This window comes from Geotrypetes seraphini, chromosome 8 (assembly GCF_902459505.1).
Source record: "Geotrypetes seraphini chromosome 8, aGeoSer1.1, whole genome shotgun sequence".
In the NCBI taxonomy this organism is placed as follows: Eukaryota; Metazoa; Chordata; class Amphibia; order Gymnophiona; family Dermophiidae; genus Geotrypetes; species Geotrypetes seraphini.
This window is the reverse complement of record NC_047091.1, coordinates 118,632,336-118,654,187: the sequence shown is the minus strand read 5'-3', so window position 1 is coordinate 118,654,187 and position 21,852 is coordinate 118,632,336. Positions and strand designations below refer to the sequence as shown.

The window sequence follows — 21,852 nt, the reverse complement described above, 5'->3', positions numbered from 1 at the left end:
TTCCCGGATCTCCCCTCAAACCTTTTTTGAAGATCGGTGTAACATTCACCACCTTCCAGTCTTCTGGAATCTTTCCCGATTTGATCAACAGATTGGCTATTATTTGAGGCAGTTCAGCTATAGTCCCTTTCAGTTCCTTGATGACCCTCGGATGGATGCCATCCGGTCCTGGGGAATTATCGCTCTTAAGCCTATCAGTCTGCCTGCATACCTCTTGACTGACTGTCAACCCTGTCAGTTTCCCGTCTTCGTTTCCAGCATATAGTCTGATGGGTTCCGGTATGCTGTGTATATCCTCTTCAGTAAATACAGATGCAAAAAATGTGTTCAGTTTGTCGGCGATGTCTTTGTCCTCCTTTACCACTCCCTTTATTCCATGGTCATCCAACGGCCCAACTGCTTCCTTCGCAGGTCGTTTCTCCTTAATATATAGAAAGAATGACTTGAAGTTTTTTTTGCCTCCTTGGCTATTTTTTCCTTGTTGTCTCTTTTGGCCCCTCTTATCGCCTTATAGCACCTGCTTTGATGTTTGTGCTTTTTCCAGTTTTCATCTGTTTTTGACCTTTTTCATTCCTTAAACAGTGTCATCTTGTCTCTGATCGCTTCCTTCACCGCTACAGTGAACCATGCCGGTTCCTTGTTCTTTTTCCTCTTGGATACCTTGTTGATTCGAGGTATATATAGATTTTGTGCCTCGGTGACTGTGTCCTTAAAAAGGGACCATGCTTGCTCTAGCGTTTTTACAGTGCATGTCCTCTTCTTAATCTTCTTCCCCACCAGGAGTTTCATCCCTTCATAATTCCCTTTTTGGAAGTTTAGTGCTGTGGCTGTCGTACTGGATCGATTTTTTGCCCCTGTGTCCAGATTGAAGCGGATCATATTGTGATCACTGCTTCCCAGCGTCCCTTCTACTTCTACACCTTGCACCGTTCCTCGTAGTCCATTTAGAATTAAGTCCAGAAGATGCTGTTCCATGCTTTCTCTTGGCCTGGTACTTGAATTATCTTGTCTAGATGCTAGGGTTATGCAGAGGAAGATATAACTATGCTACTTCAAGTCACAAAGAGATTCATATCTATTACTTACTTGAGGATTTGGAAATTGTGTGAATCCTGGTGTATTGATAGAACTGTCTCGCCTTTTAATGCTTTGATTGCTCAGATTGCTTGCTTTTCTTCAGGCTAGTCTACACAGAAGTTTGGCCTTGGGGTCTTTAGTGTCAGCGTTGTTTTGTTTTAGAGGTCTCTTGTAATCTGTCATCTTTTAACATCTCATCTACATGTAAATACATTTTCTTAAAGGTTTATCTGGTGTTCAGTCTCTTCTGAAAACCTTGTCCTCAGTGGAACTTACTGTAAATCTTGTCCTCAGAACTCTAGGACCTTCTCCCTTTAAGCCCATTAAGCATGTAACTTTGAAGAATCTTACTCTTAAGATAGTATTTTTGTTTTGCCATTTCCTCTGCTCAAAGAATTTTGGAATTACAGGCTTTTTTCCCTTCAGAGATCCTTTTCTTCGTTTTACAGAGGCAAGAATTTCTGTCTTTACAGTTCCTCTTTTTCACCTAAGGTGATGTCCTCATTCCATTTGATTGAGGTTCTTGTTCTTCCTTCATTCTATAAAGAGGATTATGGGCAAAAGTTTAATATTTTCATTTTCTGATGTTGAGTTCTCAGAGGTCACTAATGAGTTTAATACTCTCTTCAGCAGTACAAGTACAAGTGGCTTTCAAGCTTAAAATAGCCCTCTGGTTTAAGGACTTAATTTCCAACTGCCACAGAACTTAAGACCTCATTCTACTAGCAATGTAGCTACTTTTGGGCAGAGTCACATTTATTTATTAGATGTTTATAAAACTGCAACTTTGTTATCTTGTCACACTTTTTTAAAACATTATAGACGTTATCAGTGAGAGTAGATGTCTCATTTGGTTTGATGTACTCAGGAGAGCATCAGTGAGCTCCCTCAGGTTTGGTTTGCTATATATTTCACATATTCTGATCTAGTCTGGTATGGGTGCTAAAGAAGGAAAAAAATCTTACCTGTACATTTTCTTTTCTTTTAGTCCTACTAGACCAGTCCAGGAACTCACCTAGTTCTGTGTTACTTTGTTTAAATTATTTGTTGTTTGTAGAAATTCTTTAAGGAGCAAAAACTGTTCTCGATTTTTGCAAAGTTTTGTTATGGCTTTTTCTAGATTTTTGACTTCAGTTTTAGTGAAGCTGAATGGCCACACTTATACTGCTTTGTCATCTGATATACTGAACACCTAATGCTGCATAGTGCACTTATAGAGAAAACTTAGAAATATGAAATCTCTCTACATCTGTTGGCTAATGGATACAACTCGCATGGTCTTTCCCTCCATTCCATTTTCTTCCTTTTTTTTACCTCCCTCTCCTTCCCTCTTTTTTCTCTTTTCCGTTTTTGTCTTTCCATTCCCTTTCCCTCTCTCCTCTCTGTTACTTTTTTTTTTACACTACCTCCTGTTCCCCTTGTTCCTTCCTTCTCTCCTTCCTTTTTGTGATTGTTTGTTTTTTTGCTTTACCTACTTCCTAGTGGTGTATCCTGTAATTTGTCTCTCTGAGTTTTATTCATTCGTTCATTAAAATTTCTATATCATTCTCCCAGGGGAGCTCAGAATAGTTTACATGAATTAATTCAGGTATTCAAGCATTTTCCCCTGTCTGTCCCCGTGGGCTCACAGTCTTATCTAATATAACTGGGGCATTAGGGAACCAAGTGACCTGTCCAAGGTCACAAGGAGAAGCATGTATTGGAACCCACAACCTCAGGGGTACCGAGGCTGCATTTCCAACCCCTGTTCCATACTCTGACATAGTATGGTAGGAGATAGCATGGCAAGCATTGTCTGACAGGGATGGCAAAATATAGTTAACAAAGTAAGGTAAAACATATGACAAAACATGGTATGGTGAGAAATAGTATGGTGAACCTAGTATTACAAAGCATGGGAAACATAAAATAACATGACTTGGCAAAATTGATGAGGCAAGTGTGTGATGAAACAGCAAAGAAGAGACATGGACCAGCAAACACTGTATTGCAGACATTGCATGAGAGATGAAGCATGGTAGACGGTGTGGAAACATAATATGGTAAATATGGTTCATAGTATAGTAGGACAAAGATGGTGAATAGTCAGTGGCATACCAAAGTGGGGTGGGGGGGGGGTTGTCGGGAGGTGTGGTCTGCCCCGAGTGCAAGCTCTAAGGGGGTGCACAGCTGGCCCATCGGGTCCAGAAACTCATGCCCTACTCTGCTGGTGCTGCTTTCCTGAACCAGCGGCAGTAAATTTTAAATTCACTCATTGCAGGACCTTCCTGCACCTCCTCGTGGCTGCCGGTCCACCCCCTCCAATATCGCTTCCTTTTTCCAGAGCAGAGCCAGCAGCCACAGGAAGGTGTAGCAAGGTCCCGCAATGACTGCATTTAAGTTTACAGCCGCTGAGGGTGGTACAAGAAGCATACAGCAGCGGTGAAGGGGCTAGATACTGGATGGCATTGGGGTGGAGAGCAATGTTTCCTCTAAGCTGTGCAGGTGGATGGCCCAGCAGCTTTTGGCTGCCATGAACCAGGAGCAGCACTTCACGTCACCAGGATGTATCTTGGAGCAGGCCAAGCAGCTGCTCCTTGCAGTACGGGATTCCATCCATCCCCCCCCCCCCCCTCCGTAGGTTCCATATCTGCAGCTCTTTCATCCTTCGGGCAGCCGGCAGTGTAAGTGAACTCATGCTGCCTTTGGCAGCCCAGACGCTTTCTCTGCTACTGCTTCCTGTTGCCTGTACCCTCATAGGCGGGAAGCAGTAGCAGAGGGAAAACTTAGGACCGCTGAAGGCAGCATGTTCACTCACGCTGCCGGCTGCCCAAAGGATGAAAGAGTGACTGCCTTACCAGATCCCGTGAAAGGGAGGAACACAGGGGGGTCGGATTGCTAGGGGATCATGGGGGATAGGGGGCATTAGAGAAATGCTGGACTGAGGGGATGGAGAGGGAAAAAAGAAAGATGCCAGACCTCCAGGGAAGGGAAGAACAGAAATGCCAGATCATGGTAGTGAATGGGAGGAGGAGGGAAGAGAAAAAGAGATGCCAGACCACAAGAAGGGAGAAAAGGAAGGAGAGAGATGGACTATTGGAGGGAGAGGGAAGGAGAGAGAGTTGCCAGACTAGGGAAGGAGGAGAGAGAGAGTTGCCAGACTAGGGAAGGAGGAGAGAGAGAGTTGCCAGACTAGGTTAGGGAGGAAAAAGGAAGAGAAGGAGAGAAATATCAGATAACAAGAAGGGGGAAAGGGAAGGAGAGAGATGACTACTGGGGGGAGGGAGGGAAGGAGTGTGAGAGATGCCATACCAGAGAAGGAGGAGAGAAAGGTGAGGGAGAGGGAGAAAAGAAGGACAAAGAGATTCCAGATCTTGTAGGGGTAGGAGGGGAGAATGATTGATGCTAGACTGGGGGAGGGAGAGGAGAAAGATGTCAGACCATTAAAGGGGGGATTGAGAGGGAGGAGATGCTGCACAGGGATTGAGAGGGAGGATATGCTGCACAGAGTTGGGAGGGATAGAGAAGGGAAGAGAGATGAAGAAAAATGATGTTTAAGAAAAGATGGGAATAAGGGAGAAGAAAGAGAATATAGTACACATGGATGGAGGGGAAGGGCAGAGAGAGGGAGGAAATGGTTCACATGGATAGATGGGAAAGAAAGATTTTTTTAAAAATAATCTTTATTCATTTTTAGAACTTACAATAAGTGCATCAAAAAGTAACAACATTTTAATACCGTATTTTCACTCGTATACCGCTCACCCGTGTAAAACGCGCACACGGGTATAGTGCGCGGGGGAACTGTAATTTATGTAAATAAATTTTTATATATCGCGCACACCTGTATACCGCGCATGCCACCCCGACTCTCCCGTCGCTGCCCGACTCTCCTTTCGCCCGCCCCGACTCTCCTCTGGCCAGCCCACTCTCCTTTAGCCCGCCCCGACTCTCCTCTCCCCCTTGAAGTCCTGTCCCCACCCTGAAAGCCTGATGCCCCCCCCGACGTCCGATTCACCCCCCCCCCCACAGGACCGCTCGCACCCGCACCCCGAAGGACCGCTCGCACCCCCACAGCCTCCCCACCCCCCCCATCATGTAGAAGTTTCCTACCGTTGTCCTGCTGCTTCCTCTGCCGGCGGTCCTGCCCCTTCTCTTAGCCCTGCGTCTACGCTGCATCTACGCTGCATCCTCTTCTGGCGGTCCCGCCCTTTCTCTGACGTCAGAGAAAGGGCGGGACCGCCAGAAGACGAAGCAGCGCAGACGCAGGGCTCACAGAAGGGCCGGGACCGCCAAGAGGAAGCAGCAGGACACCGGTAGGAGCTTCTACATGATATGGGGGGGTCGGGAGGCTGTGGGGGTGCGAGCGGTCCTTCAGGGTGGGGGTGCGGGTGTGGGTGGGAGTGCGTGCGAGCGGTCCTTCGGGGTGGGGGTGCGGGTGCGAGTGGTCCTTTGGGGTGGGGGTGCGAGCGGTCCTGCGGGGGGGGGGTGAATCGGATGTCGGGGGGGGGGCATCAGGCTTTCAGGGTGGGGACAGGACTTCAAGGGGGAGAGGAGAGTCGGGGCGGGCAAAAGGAGTGTCGGGGTGGCCAGAGGAGAGTCGGGGCGGGCGAAAGGAGAGTCGGGCGGAGACGGGAGAGTCAGGGCAGCATGCGCGGTATATGGGTGTGCGCGGTATATAAAATTTTTTAAACATATATTTCGGTTTCCCGCGCGCTATACCCGTGCACGCGTTTTACACAGGTGCGCGTTATCTTTGTGAAAATACGGTAGTAAGTTAATGAAGTGTGTATATATATTTCTATACATCTATACCTGTATCTGTTTAATATGAATTTTAAAAAAATATATTTTATTAACATTTGTTACATCAATAACAAAAATCAGGAAAAGCAAAAGAAACATTTCAAAGAAACAATTTAAGATTCACAATTAAGACTTACGCCAAGTCCACATTAACAGGGGCCGCTCAATACAGAAAGTAAAAATTTTTATAGGAAACTATATAAAAATCATACTTTGCATGCAAAATGACCATATCCAATATATCCTTAAACTTCTTCAAGAACTACATTAGTATCTGAAACTTTCAGTGAAACTTTATCAATCAAAAAATTCTCCAATTGTGACGGATCCACAAAAACAAATTTATCCACTTTATAGTTTACAATACACTTGCAGGGAAATTTTTAAAAGAAAGTAGCTCCCACAGCTATAACTTTAGGTTTAAGCTGTAGAAACTGTTTTCTCCTATGTTGTGTCTGTCTGGACACATCAGGAAAAATCATTAGTTGTCCACAAAACAAGGCCTGTTTATTCACAAAATACAATTTAAGTACAAGTTGTTTTTCAATTTATGTTTTAAATGTTACCAACAAGGTTGCTCGTTTAGTAATCACATCTTTAGAAGATTCTAGAAACTGGCTAATATTTAAACTATCTGGAGACACAATCTTATCCAATTCTCCTTCTTCACCAGTTTCTTTAGTACTCCTGAAGATGTAATATAAGTTATCAGGAGTAAATAATTCCACCTGATTATATTGTAAAATATTCCTCATATACATCTTCAGTAGTTCCAAAGGTGCCAAGTAGTGTGATATGGGAAAATTCAGAAATCTAAGATTTTTTTTAACTCTAGCCAAATTCTCCATCTTTTCCATTTGGTTATGTAAAGATAAGTTATCTTTAATATTTGAAATAGCCGTTTTTTGCAAAACTTCCACAGAATTATCTACTTTATCTAATCTAACAGTAAGTGAAGATAACTGATTTTGTTGTTCATTTACTTTAACTGTTATATCAGATTAGAATTGACAGAGATTAGTAACTGTGCTCTGTAACCTAACCTACTTACAACCAGCCAGACATCATTAAGAGAAATTACTTTGTAATTTGAATTATCCCAGGACAAGCAGGCAGCATATTCCCACATATGGGTGACGTCACCGACGGAGCCCCGCAGCGGACAGCCTCGAAAGCAAACTTGCTTGAAGATCTCGAACTTTCGAGTGCTGCACCGCGCCTGCGCGCGTGCCTTCCCGCCCGAACTAGGGGGCACATCTCCTGAGAGGATCCTCAGTTCGTTTATTTCCGCGGAGACAAGAAGACACGTTTTTCTTTCTCTGCAGCATTGCCTTCTCATCACCGCGGCTGTTTCTTTTATTTTAAAGTCAGTCGCTGTGTTCATTTTATCTTTATTCTTTTCTTTTTCGTTAAAAAAAAAAAAAAAAAAAAAGTATATACTTTTTTCCTTTTCAGTTCGGCCGTCGAGCTTTGGGCCTAGGCCTAGGCTCCTTCGTTCGACACGGACTTTATTTTTTCCATGTCCCGGCCTCTTACCGGGTTTAAACGTTGTCGACAGTGTAATCGGGTGATTTCGGTCACCGATCCCCACTGCCGTTGTTTACAGTGCCTGGGTTCTTCTCATTCCCCAGAAGATTGTCATCGCTGCTTTACCCTCACTCCACGAGCTTTTCGGCGGCGTTGTGCTCAATTTTTTTCAACTTTTCGGTATGGAGCAATCTTCGGAGCCGGCCTCGACCGTGGCGGCTGCAACGGTCTCGAAGGCCTCGACTCCGACTACCTTGACACCTGTGGTCTCGAAGGCCTCGACCCAGACTCCGGCTGGAGTTTCGGTCTCGAAGGCCTCGACCTCTTCTACTTTGGTTGCCTCGAAGACGACGTCTTCCACGAAGCCTTCTACGGGGGGTAAGTCTCCGAGTTCTCTTTCAGGTGCCGTATCCAAAAAGCCACCAGAGTCCTCGGCGCGCCCACTTTCAAAGCGTACCTCCAAGATAAGGGAATACTCACCTTCGAGGTCGCCCTCTTCGGAGCGTACTGCTGCACATACGAGGTCAGAACCTTCTGTCTCGGTGCCGATGCTGGAGGACATGTTAAAATCTATCCTCACCACTCAGATTACTTCTTTAGTGGCTCAACTGGTCCCGTCCTCGACCTTGCCTCGGGCTGACCAGCCTGTTACTCAACCGGAGCTTCCAGTCTCCCGAAGCCGATCCCGAACACCAAAGAACATTTCTTCATCGGAGTCGTCTCCGGGCTCACCTCCTCCGAAGCATCGGTCGAAGCATTCAAGACATGTTGCCTCCAAGCTTCGGAGGGAGTCTTCGACCTTGGATGCCGAGGCTTCTTTGTCTCGTTCTTCGAAGACGAAGCAGGGATCTCGACATCGAGCCTCCACTCGAAGCCCTTCTCGATCCAGAACCCCATCGAAGCCAGTCCGTCGAGACAGTTCTCCACACACCTCGACTCATTCTGTGCCACGTACACCGGGTACTTCTCCATCCAGGAGTCTGAAGAGGAAACATTCTCTTACTCCACTTCACAGTACAGCTTCTTCTCCCACTATGCGTATGGAATCGGACCTTTCCACATACTCTAGAGAAAATTCTCCATCCTACTCAGTTCAACCTAAATCTCGCAGTGGCTCTCCTGAAGAATCATCTGACCCAAAATCAGTTTCTTTTGCCAAATTTATTTTTGATATGGGCCAAGCTCTCAAGCTAGACCTTCATTCAGACTCTAAATATACTCCTGAGTACTTGGCGGATATGGAGCTTCCCCATCCTCCTAAAGAGTCACTCAGATTGCCGATGACTCCTGTTCTCCAGCAGACCTTCACTCGCAATATGGAAACTCCTTATTCTATCACTGCTATCCCATCTAAATTGGAATCTCGTTACAGAACGGTTCCATCTAAAGGATATGAAAAGTCTCAACTTTCTCATCAATCTCTAGTGGTAGAGTCATCATTAAAGAAAGCACATCCCTCCAAAATTTACGCTTCAGTTCCTCCTGGTAGGGAAGGCCGTACCATGGATAAATTTGGTCGACGTTTATACCAGAATTCTATGATGGCAAATAGAGTTCTGAATTATAATTACATTTTTACGTCCTATTTCAATCATTTTTTAAAGATTTTGTCTTCCTTTTACCCGGACATCTCTACCAATCGTCTATCAGAATTTAAAAATATCCTTAAGACTCTTTCCCAGTTGAGACTTTTCATGCTACAAGCTTCCTATGATGCCTTTGAACTCTCTTCTAGAGTCTCGGCATTTGCAGTAGCCATGCGTAGATTAGCATGGTTACGGATAGTGGACATGGATCCTAACCTTCAGGATAGATTGGCTAATCTTCCTTGTCAAGGAAATGAATTATTCGATGACTCAATTGAGGCAGCTACAAAGCGTCTTTCAGAACATGAGCGCTCTTTTGCTTCCCTCATTCGTCCAAAACCTAAATCTGTACCAACTAGAGGTTTCAAACAAACTCCACGTCGCTATCCTCAGAAAACAACTCCTGCTTTTTCTAGACCTCCTGCTCGTCGGCCTCCTCCACAACAACGACAACAAAAGTCACAGACCCCTGCTACCACTAAGCCTGCTCAGTCTTTTTGACAATCTCGACTTGAGCATTCAAATTTCTCTGTTTCCAAATTCTCCCCTCCCCATAGGGGGTCGCCTGTCCAATTTTTATCATCAATGGGAGCTCATAACATCAGATATCTGGGTACTTACCATCATACGAGAGGGATACTCTCTTCGACTCCTTCAGGTGCCTCCAGATCGCCATCCAAGAGAGTGTCTTTCAAATCAGTCGCATCTTCCTCTTCTTCTTCAAGAAGCTCGGGCTCTTCTTCTCCTGCGAGCAGTGGAGGAAGTTCCTCTCTCCCAAAGGAACTCGGGATTTTACTCCCGTTATTTTCTAGTTCCCAAAAAGACGGGGGATTTGCGACCGATTTTGGATCTCAGAGCTCTCAACAAATATCTAGTCAAAGAGAAATTTCGAATGCTCACTCTGCCAACTCTATATTCCTTGATGGATCAAGGGGATTGGATGTGCTCCCTCGATCTCAAAGAGGCCTATACTCATATCCCCATTCATCCAGCATTTCGCAAGTACCTCAGATTCCAAGTAGGAAATCTTCATCTTCAGTACAGAGTTCTCCCCTTCGGACTGGCTTCTTCCCCCAGAGTTTTCACAAAATGCCTTGTGGTTGTGGCTGCAGCTCTTCGCAACCAGGGTCTCCAAGTATTTCCATACCTAGACGACTGGCTCATCAAGGCTCCCTCTCTTTCAAGGGTTATTGTAGCGACCCAACAGACTATTCTTTTTCTTCAAAGTCTGGGATTTCACATCAATTTTCCCAAATCTCAACTGACTCCTTCTCAGTCTCTCCAGTTCATAGGAGCAACTCTGGACACTATCAATCTGAGAGCATACCTTCCACAACCACGTCAGGATGCACTCCTTCAAATTTCTCAACAATTCTTCCAACTTTCCACTGTTCCAGCAAGGAAAATGATGGTTCTGCTCGGTCACATGGCTTCTACAGTTCATGTGGTTCCTTTTGCCAGGCTTCATCTTCGCATTCCTCAATGGACACTGGCATCTCAATGGCAACAATCAGTGGATCCACCAACTCGACTAATTTCCATCACTCCTTCATTAAAGAAGTCTCTCCGTTGGTGGATGCTCTCTTTGAATCTTTCAAGAGGTTTAATGTTTTACCCTCTTCCTCATCAGAAGGTCCTCACAACCGACTCGTCAATGTATGCATGGGGAGCCCATGTGGACGGTCTTTGCACTCAAGGGCTCTGGACCCAAGCAGACCGGAGGTGTCCTATAAATCTGTTGGAACTCAGAGCGATATTCTATGCTCTCAAAGCTTTTCAGCATCTTCTTCACGACATGGTGATTCTAGTACGTACCGACAACCAAGTAGCCATGTATTATGTAAACAAACAGGGAGGGACGGGATCTCACTCCCTCTGTCAAGAGGCTCTGAAATTGTGGCAGTGGGCGATTCTCCACAACATCTTCCTCAGAGCAGTTTACATTCAGGGTCAACACAACTATTTGGCGGACAAATTGAGTCGTCTTCTACAACCTCACGAATGGACACTCAATTCTCCTACTCTTCGCCAAATTTTTGCTCGTTGGGGGACTCCGCAGATAGATCTGTTTGCGTCACCTCTCAACTTCAAACTGCCTCAATTTTGCTCCCGCATCTATACTCCTCAACGTCTCGAAGCGGATGCGTTTCTACTGGACTGGAAGAATCAGTTCCTTTATGCTTTTCCTCCGTTTCCTCTGATTCTCAAGACTCTGGTCAAGTTGAAATCAGACCATGCCACCATGATTCTGATAGCTCCTCGGTGGCCCAGGCAACCTTGGTTCTCCCTTCTACTTCAACTCAGCACCAGGGAGCCTCTACTTCTACCAATATTTCCTTCTCTACTCACGCAGAATCAAGGATCTTTGCTTCATCCCAATCTACAGTCTCTACATTTGACAGCTTGGTACCTTTCTCTTTAACAGACTTTTCTCAATTTTCTCCGTCTGTACAAGATATTTTACTTGCTTCCAGAAAACCATCCACTAGGCAATGTTATGGTCAAAAGTGGACAAGATTCTCTGCTTGGTGTTCTACACATAATTTACCACCCAGATCTGCTTCATTGACATCAGTTCTGGACTATTTACTTCATTTATCACAATCTGGACTTCAGACTACATCTATCCGAGTCCATCTTAGTGCTATAGCTGCTTTTCATCAGCCTTTGGATGGAAAATCCCTTTCTGCACATCCTATGATTTCTCGTTTTATGAAAGGACTTCTCAATCTTCATCCTCCTCTTAAACCACCTCCTGTGGTTTGGGATCTCAATGTTGTTTTAGCTCAACTTATGAAATCTCCTTTTGAACCACTTGACAAAGCTCATCTCAAGTATCTCACTTGGAAAGCTGTGTTCCTGATCGCCCTCACTTCTGCTCGTCGTGTCAGTGAGTTACAAGCGCTAGTGGCTGATCCACCTTTCACTGTTTTTCACCATGACAAGGTTGTTCTCCGTACTCATCCTAAATTCTTGCCTAAAGTTGTTTCAGAATTTCACATCAATCAGTCTATTGTTCTACCTGTATTTTTTCCAAAGCCTCATTCTCACCCAGGAGAGGCGGCTCTTCATACTTTGGATTGTAAACGTGCTTTGGCTTTCTACCTGCAACGCACTCAGCTTCATAGAACGTCTCCTCAACTTTTCATATCCTTTGATCCAAACAGGTTGGGTCATCCTATATCGAAGCGTACCATCTCCAACTGGATGGCTGCTTGCATTTCTTTTTGCTATGCTCAGGCTGGTCTTCCTCTACAAGGTCGAGTGACGGGCCATAAAGTTAGAGCTATGGCGGCATCTGTAGCTTTCCTCCGTTCAACTCCTATTGAGGAAATCTGCAAGGCTGCCACTTGGTCCTCGGTTCATACTTTCACCTCTCATTATTGTCTGGATACTTTATCCAGGAGGGATGGCCATTTTGGCCAATCTGTTTTGCAAAATCTTTTTTCGTAAATTGCCAACTTCCCTCCATCCCTTTTTACTTAGCTTGGAGGTCACCCATATGTGGGAATATGCTGCCTGCTTGTCCTGGGATAAAGCACAGTTACTTACCGTAACAGTTGTTATCCAGGGACAGCAGGCAGATATTCCCACAACCCTCCCACCTCCCCTGGTTGGCTTCTTGGCTAGGTATCTGAACTGAGGATCCTCTCAGGAGATGCGCCCCCTAGTTCGGGCGGGAAGGCACGCGCGCAGGCGCGGTGCAGCACTCGAAAGTTCGAGATCTTCAAGCAAGTTTGCTTTCGAGGCTGTCCGCTGCGGGGCTCCGTCGGTGACGTCACCCATATGTGGGAATATCTGCCTGCTGTCCCTGGATAACAACTGTTACGGTAAGTAACTGTGCTTTTTAGAAGCACTATGTGGTCTTGCATTCATCTAGACCTGAATGCTATCCAAAATGAGTTAAAAATGAAAGCTAATACTGCATGGTTAGTTGGTTGATTGGAAAAGTATTTGCCCCATTATTTATCATAAAGGTGTTAGATAATTTTGTTCTCTTAAATAAATGAAGTTATAACCTAAAAATTGTTGTGTTTACTCAGGATCTCTTTGTCTAATATTACATTTTGTTAAAGATCAGAAATTCATTCAATGTGATATACAGTATATGCAATAAAAGGGGTAATTGGGAGGGAATATTTTTTCACACCACAGTATGTACTGTGCTGCTGTGGGTATAAGTCAATCTGTGTTCTCCATCTCCATCTCTCCCCCCCCCCCCCCCGAAAAAAAAATAAATTCCTATGAGTCTGCCCATACATGCTGCCATCGCTTTGGCTTCCTGTCATCTCTACTGGTTTGTTTCAGGTGTGTGTTTTGTTGTCTCCATTTATTTACCTTTGTATGATGACCCCTTTTCCTTGTGAACTTTTCTACCTTTTGATAACTTATTGAAATTTGTTAGACTATAGAACCATGTACGTCATATCCCCCTTTCTAGAGAACACATCTTGAAAACTCTTTTTTCAGTTTCTCTGTATATGGTAGGCTGCTCTTTCTCTGCTGGGGAGCTTCTGGTGCCTGTTTCCAACCCTGTCCAGTTTTCTTTTCCAATCCTACACACAGAACCATCAAATAACCAGTTGCAAACTTGTTACTGGCATCATTAGCACTAAACACTTGTTTCTTTTTGCTTTTTAGTGTGGCCTGCAGAATTTCAAACGGCGAGAAAAGTGCTTTAAGTGTGGTGTCTCCAGATCAGGTAAAACCCTGTGTGTGGTAAAGGACAGGCATTTTACAGTACTGGCTAATTGTTATTGAATACTAACTTGTGAAGGCTAAACAGAACTCAAATTTATGTTGGGCCTGAAGATCTGCTGACATTACTAGAAAAAAAAAAAAAAGCTGGAAACCTTATTCTAGTGTGGGCTTTGGTAGTGTGCTTTTCTTTTAATTCAATAATTGGGTAATTCTAGATCATCTTACTTACAGTGTCCAGAAACAATATGTCTTGCAGTAATGGGATTCTTCTGAATGTTAATTCTTTGTGCTCATGTCCATAGAAGCAGAGCAGAAGCTGCCAGCTGGCAGCAGGAAGGACCAGCATGGGGCATTGTCTTCGAGTGGAGAGGTCACTCGAGGGCTCTTACCCCTCCCTCATACGTACCAGGCTCCAGCTCCGTCTGCAGGTCAATCCTTGTCTCGCCTCTTGGAGCCATGTACCGATAATGCCAATGACAGTGAGTATTGCTGTGTTCTTCTGTTGTAGGCTATTCTCGCTCAGGGCTCTAACACCAGTTCTTTCTCCCCTGACAGCCATTATCTTAAGGAACCTGAACCCTCACAGTACACTGGAGACAATTCTGAGTTCCCTCTCTCCATATGCTGTGCTTTCCTCAACAAATGTCCGTGTTATCAAAGACAAACAGACACAGCTCAACCGCGGCTTTGCCTTCGTTCAGCTCTCCACTATTGTGGTAAGGCCTGATACAACATCATAGGGCAGTTGGGATTAATTTGAACTAGGACTCTTGTTCTCATACTTTTACACATCTTCACAAAAGTAGATGCACAAAAGTTGGTCATCGCCCTGAAAAAATGAAATCCAAAGCCAACTTTAAGTAGTTTCTTTGTATTTCAGAAAGGTGTTTGATCTATCAGCTTTTCTTTGCAGTAATGGAATGTGTCAGTATAGGGAATTATGCAGTTGTGTGTGCAGTGAAGTTTTCGCACACATAATCACTGTTCAAAGTAGAGAATGACACGGGGATGGGGATAGAGCCCACAGGGACAAACTCTGTCCCTGTGTCATGCTCTAATTGATACTAGCATTTTATAGATGCTGTTCCATCTAGTTGGAACAGCCTGTTGAAGGCTCTCATTCTTAAGATACTTATTAAAGGCTCTCCCTCCCATATTATTTAATGTACTGATGAGTTCCTTGGAAAGTTTCTTTTTTTAAAAAAATTCTTTATTCATTTTTAACATTACAGCACAATAAACTAATAGAATAAAGACAAGACTTATTTTCCCCCATCCACTTTCCAATTAACCAACACCTCATAAAAATACCTGTAAACCACCTATCTATACCTCTTAACCAATGCCAAAACATACCCCTGGATGTGCTTGGAAAGTTTCTTATCTCATCTGGATGTGAAATTTTATACATGGGCTAACGGCATCACTTTATTCATTCCAGTGATGTGAAGAATACTATTCTGTTGAATACAGTTCAGAATCTGTATTGATTTAGTTGGACTACTATGTATCATATGAACTTAAAGCCAAATATGACACAATTATTATTATAGGGTCAGTTCTGTCAATACCACGACTAATGTTTTGACCCTTTAGGAATATTTCTTTACCAATCAAATTATCTTTAAAAATCCTGAGAGTAACAAGAGATTCAACATTGTCATTAGAAACTCGTATTAATATTTTGAGTAAAGAATATTTTTCGAAACTCAAACAACTTTGTTGAATCAGAAAATATTTTCGTTTGAAAGTCAAATATCATCAGAAAACAACAAGCTTTTATTAGTTATGACAGGGGTTGCCATCCAACACATAACCAATAATTGGAAGAATCACAGTAACCTTAGTTATACATTTTGGTGGAATACATTATGTCATATATTTAAAATGGAATGAGCAATAGCAATACAAAGAGGGACATATACTAAATTTATAAAAATATGGGGGCCATTGACAAAATATTGTAGTGAATAGTCATCACTTCTTCTCTTCTTTTCTTTTTCTTCTTTTGGCACACCAAAGGGGGGAGAGTGTTGGGTACAATTTTACATAATATGTTATAATATATTCTATAATATGTGTATATTCTGATTGAAAATATGATGAAAGTTGGGAGGTAGGGGGGGTAAACGTATCACTAGATTTTTATGTAGTAGATATCAAAGTGCTATTGTGTAATAACTTGTTGAAATATATTATTTTGTGCACTTATTGTCAAATTTGAAAATGAATAAAGGAGGAGGAAAAAAAAAAGAAAATATTTTTGTTTGGATAATTTAGAACTATTGTACAAGCCTTTCTGCTTGCTCAGTTAGACTATTGTAGTGTAATATTTGCAAACTGCTCTGAGATTCAGGAAGGGACTCCATTCTTTACAGAACACATCAGCAAGGCTAATATGTTATGCCTCTGTATAGCAGTGTTGCACACTGGTAACAGATGTTCTCTGTGGACAGCAAGATACAATAGCCACACATGTGGGTGACCTCACAGCTAACCGTGCTTAGCAGCTGTTGTCACAAAGCTCAGAAAAACCTTTTAGAAAGGTCTCTGAGCATACACAGGTATTCCTGCCTTACAGTACCCATTCAAATTGACTCAGTTAATGTTCAGAGCTTACTTCAACCAAAGGTTGGGTAGGACAGGATTGTGTGGCTCTTGTATTTTGCTGTCCACGGAGAACACCAGTTCATTATCGTCCCTCCAGACCAGCATAGACGTATGGGTTTATGCTCCGTTGTCAGTAGGTGCAGACTGAGAACACACTAAATTCTAACAGTACAAGTGAGCTGTGCAGTCCCTCATAGAACTAGTCTGTTTTCAGTCTCCAGCAGGCGGAGACTTCTTTTAGGCCTTGGCATGGGTCTGTTGGAAAGGTTAGGCTGTGGCTTTTTTCTCTACCCCTATTTTCTTTTGGACTGAGCTGGAGGGCCCATTACACCTCAGGGGTGTTATTCTTGGGCGAGTGAGTCCCTCCCCCAATTTCCTCCACCTCCCCAGTTTTTCTCTAGAAGTGCCTCAACTGTATGCCTTACCAAGGGGCAAAGACTACAGTTTTGAGTGCATTTGGGGTCTGCTTCTATTAGTTTGTTTTCTTTATTAAAAAAAACCACCAAAAAAACACCCAAAGCAGTGCTTCTCTTTCTGTGCTGGTTTGCAGGGACTGGTTTCATTAATATTTTTTCTCCCATTCAGCTGCTGGTTTAATTCAGCCTGCCTCGCGGTTCACAATGAGCACTGAAGAAGTGCTCAGTGTGTTCCGGCCGAGGGGTTAATGCGGTCGGCATTTGTTGTTTTTGTCAACAGCTGGAAGGCGAACCCTCGTTAGCTTTGAAGCTGGCCTGCTCAAGGGTTTCCCCAGCAGCTGCAAAGGGTGCATCAGCCATGGGTAGTGGGGAGGCCTGACGTTCTCTAACCGCCGACAGTGCTTGGGGATTCACCAGCCATCGCAGCTGCCGGTGGTAGGGAAGATCGGTATTCTCTTACCAGCACGTCAGGCTTTTCTGGGGATTCCTTTACTGTGGCTTTAATTTTTCAGGCCTCTTCAGTGCCCTCGGGGATGTCTTTTTCGGCAGACTTTTCTTCTTTGGCGGGAAACTACCATTTTGACTTCATGAGCTCCCACCTATATTGGAGAGGTAGGAACAGGTCTTGTAGGCCTCTTCCTGTGCTGGGGAGTGTAATGCTATCCCGGATGTGGATTTTTCCTCAGATTTTGTTCTCGTCATATATAAGGCATATTGCATGCACGCAGCTGGTGGTTCTTCGGTGGCTTCGGTCTTGTTCGGGGTCGTCTTTATCGGCACTAGCACCTCCTCTGCCCTGCCTAAGTGGGAGAGCGATGTTTTCCTGGATGATGTTTTATCTCCTGATGAAGTCCTTGGCTGTCTCTGGGGACCTGTAGGACCCTCAAGAGAGGTGCACGATGCGGGTGGCTGTCTGTCTGAGCTGCCCACAGGGGATTATTAATCTGTGGTGCGCATTTCTCACTGGGAAGAACAACAAGAGCTTATTCTTCAAGTGTCCTCTGTCTTGCATTTTGAGGAGGACACCACAGAGGTTCCATGGGTGGTGGATCCTCTTAAGGGATCCATGGGTGGAGGATCCATGGGTGGTGGATCCTCTTAAGTCCTGTTCTTTTCCTATGCATCAGGATCTCTCTCTGGGATATAGTGCATGCTCAGTGGAAGACTTCGGATGCTCCTTTTTGGCTGGCACAGTCCATATCAGAGCTTTATCCTATTCCTGAGCCTGATAAGGTTTCTTTTCTGTCTCCAGTTGTGGATACTGTGGTTTGAGCCATTGCCAAAAGATATACTGTTCCAGTGGAGGTGGGTTTGGCTCTGAGGGACCCCCAAGATCGAAGGATGGAGTCTCTTAAGCAGAATTTTGATGTGGCAGCTCTGGCGATCCAGGCAGCAATTTGTGGTGGTCTGGTGGCCAGGGCATGTTTCTGCTGGGCCGAGCAAATGTTGGATAGGGAGTCTAATGATTGGTCACTGGTAGATCAGGAGATGGGCTCTTATTTTTCAGATGCCATGTTTGACTTATTATTCATGGTATGACCCCTTTATTATTTATCACCATTAGTGTTGTCTTATTTTCTAGGATGAACCATATATTAAATCAATTGATTTGTAAATTTTCCATACAGTGAATATAAAATGTAAACTAATCTATTCTATCACGCTTTCTTACCAAGAAGCTAAGTCATGGAACTCTCTTCTAAATACAGTGGTACCTCGGTTTACGAGTGCACCGGTTTGCGAGTGTTTTGCAAGACAAGCAAAACATTGGCAAAATCGGTGCCTTGGAAACCGAGCATGGCTCGATTTATGAGCGCCCCCCCGTGATCGGGCATCCCTCCCCCGCCGCGATTGTTTACCCCCTGCCGCTGCTTACTGTCATCTAGGCACCGGCATGTCCTGAACTCGCAGGCCTTAAGCATGCGCAGATGCTCAAGGCCCAGCAAGAAGAGGAGGCCAATCTTCGGGCACTGGTACCAACGCACAGGATATACCGGTGCCGGTGCCCAGATGACAGTAAGCAGCGGTGGAGGGGGTCCTTCGGGGGAAGCAATGCCGGTTCTCGTGGGGGGGGGGATAGAGCAGTGCCGCTGGCCTCGGGGGGTGGGAACGTATCAAAGTGAGTTTCCATTATTTCCTATGGGGAAACTCGCTTTGATAAACGAGCATTTTGGATTATGAGCATGCTCCTGGAACGGATTACGCTCGTAATCCAAGGTACCACTGTACAGTATTATTAGATTGGAAGTGGATTTTATGACTTTAAAGAACTAATTTTTTAAAACATTTTTCTTTCTTTTTTTTTTTTTTTTTAAAATCTTTATTCCTTTTTATTTCTTTCAACAAGTTTACAGTATTATTACAATTAATTTACATAACACACTTGGCATTCTTAAACAATATTATTATACATGTTTTTATTCCCCCCCCCACCTCCTACCCTTTTCCATATCAATAAAATATTCCTTCCAAATTTATATATAATTATACATCCCTTTTTGATAATACAATTAATCTGACATGAAATCTGTCCCTCCCCCCATCCTTCTTCCTCAAACACTTTAAACATTTTATTATACCCAGTAATGCACAACAATAAATATCCCATCCTATTACATATATCTCCTTATTTTTCATAACAACATATTTCCAATATTTTTCCCTCCCTATCCCTCCCATCCCAACCCATTTCTATATATTATCCCCTAAGGAAAAAGAATAAACTTTACTCGTTATAATATTCAATTAATGGCCTCCACACCTCTTGAAATCTTTTAAAATACCCTTTAAAACATTTTTTCAATGACTTGTTTATTCTAGCTGGGTTTTTGCTAAATAGTTCATAAAGTTTATATTCTGTTAAGTTAATTTCTTTTAAGTGTATATATTCCCAGTAGCTACCTGATTTTAATTTGTTGTAATCCACATTGAACTATTTGGATGATCTTGTAACGTGCAAGCTATTAAATTGTATTGTATTACAAAATGAGACATTTTGAATAAATGGCCAGGAGAAGACAGTGATGTGCATTGTGCCCAGCAGAGACTAACCTTGATTGTTTCTTTCTTATCCCCACAGGAGGCAGCTCAGTTACTGCAGATCCTGCAGGCACTTCACCCTCCGCTGAGCATTGATGGAAAGACAATCAATGTGGAGTTTGCTAAGGGGTCAAAACGGTGAGTTCAAGATAAGAACAGTGGTCAACAGAGTACTCCAAAATTTGATGTCCAATGCTACTCACACATCCTTACCAATGCACCTTGCTATTGCCCTGCAGCACCCACTCTGCTTTTCCAGTATGTAGACCATCACGTACAGCTTTGCCCAATGCACTTCAGTTTTACTCTACAGCACCCCTTTCTGTTCCAGCTCTGCTAGTGCATCTCATGCCTGCTCTGCAACACTCTTGATATTCCATCATTGAGCCTCGCACAGAGTGTCACCATTGCTTCTCAGTCTTGCTTTGCTATACCCTCTTTTATTCCAGTACTGAGATTTCTCGCACACAATACATAGGGTTTCTAGTATACAGGTCTTCTCCTTTTTTACCCCCCCTTACAGGGATATATCAACAGAAGGAAATCGTCTCAGTGCAGCATCGGTGGCTAGCACAGCTATAGCTGCAGCACAGTGGGCCGTGTCTCAGGTACTTTTTCAACAGCCCTAACTTTCTTATTCACTATAGGAGTGTTATAAGGAATAGCATAAGTCTCTCTTTAAAGTGGCTTCAAGTTTCTCTCCACCATCAGTGTCATGCAGAAGTATATCATTACAGCAGAGACATCAGTTCTCAGAGGCTTGGCTATTGAGCAAAAGAAGTTGACTGCCTGCTTGAGCTGGTTAGAGAAGCCTTGTTATCCCCTCCCCCTTAACGTCTACTCTCACACTTATAACGCTGAATAATCTATTTTAAAACATTTTTATATATTGTAATTCACAGAAATACATGAGGCAAAATCACATGAACAAGTCAGTTCACATAATAAACCAGATTCTATAATAAAAGCTGTTCCAATGCAAAAGGAATATGAGTCTTGACCTGTGCCCGTGAGTTTTTGCAGAAGAAATCATCTACAGCTTTTCAGCTCCACCTCCTTGTATCAGTGGGCAGTCCCCATCTCCTCAGTTTTTCCTCCTTTAAGCAAATTGAGAAGGTGTGGTTTTTTTCTGCTCAACAATTGATTTATTATTTTCGGGTTTTAATCCGAAGTGCAAAGCTTTTCGGTGTCCCAGAGGTTCCCAGGCTTTCTGGAACAGCTCTGCCTGGGAGAAGTTGTTAAAATGTATGAGGATTGTGAAATTGCCACCGCATTTAGCCGCGGGTAACCCGCCAAAATGGGGAACGAAAACTAGCAGTCGCTGCGGGGACGGGGACAAGGCCATTCACCGCCCCGTGGAGCGGTGAATGGTCTTGTCCCCGCAGTGAGGCATGAAGGATCGCGCGGTCCCCGCAGCCCACACCCGCCTGCCCAATCGATCCTAGTGATTAGCCAGCTCTCTCCCTTCTCCTCACCTTAGTTTGTAGGTTTTCTTTTTCGGTGACCCGCACGATATAAAAAAACTGCGCACCCGCTGCTGCTCAGTTTCGATCTTCTGCTCTGACGCAACCGGAAACAGGAAGTTGCAACAGAGCAGAAGATTGAACACTGAGCAGCCGCGCATGCGCAGCTCTTTGGGAAAGCGTGCAGGTTGCCGAAAAAGAAAGCCTGCAAACTAAGGTGAGGAGAAGGGAGAGAGCAGGCTAAACATTATGATCGATTGGGCAGGCGGGTGGGGGCTCTTTGGGAAAGAGTGCAGGTCGCCGAAAAAGAAAGCCTGCAAACTAAGGTGAGGAGAAGGGAGAGAGCTGGCTAATCACTACGATCGATTGGGCAGGCGGGTGGGGGCTCTTTGGGAAAGCTTGCAGGTCGCCGAAAAAGAAAGCCTGGAAACTAAGGTGAGGAGAAGGGAGAGAGCTGGCTAATCACTACGATCGATTGGGCAGGCGGGTGGGGGCTGCGAGGACCGTGCGATCACCCGTGTTCCCGGCTCAAACTGGAAGGAGGGAGTGAAAGGGAAAAGGATTCTGGGCCAAGGGGATGAAAACGGAAAGAAAAACCCACAGCAGGAAAGAAAGGGAAGGACAGGCAGGTGAGCCAGATGCTAGAAG

The 21,852-nt window shown here is 44.2% G+C and overlaps 1 protein-coding gene across 2 annotated transcripts in view; it reads left to right on the top strand.

Annotated features, from left to right (window-relative positions):
* Nucleotides 1-21,852, top strand: part of RBM10 (RNA binding motif protein 10) — a 116,705-nt gene that overhangs the window by 34,058 nt on the left and 60,795 nt on the right. For both annotated transcript variants that reach the window (XM_033953930.1, XM_033953929.1), the window contains 5 exons: nt 13,617-13,677; nt 13,979-14,155; nt 14,232-14,392; nt 19,782-19,879; nt 20,265-20,349. In XM_033953930.1, the coding sequence (XP_033809821.1) occupies nt 13,617-13,677; nt 13,979-14,155; nt 14,232-14,392; nt 19,782-19,879; nt 20,265-20,349 (582 nt within the window). The remainder of the gene's footprint in view (nt 1-13,616; nt 13,678-13,978; nt 14,156-14,231; nt 14,393-19,781; nt 19,880-20,264; nt 20,350-21,852) is intronic.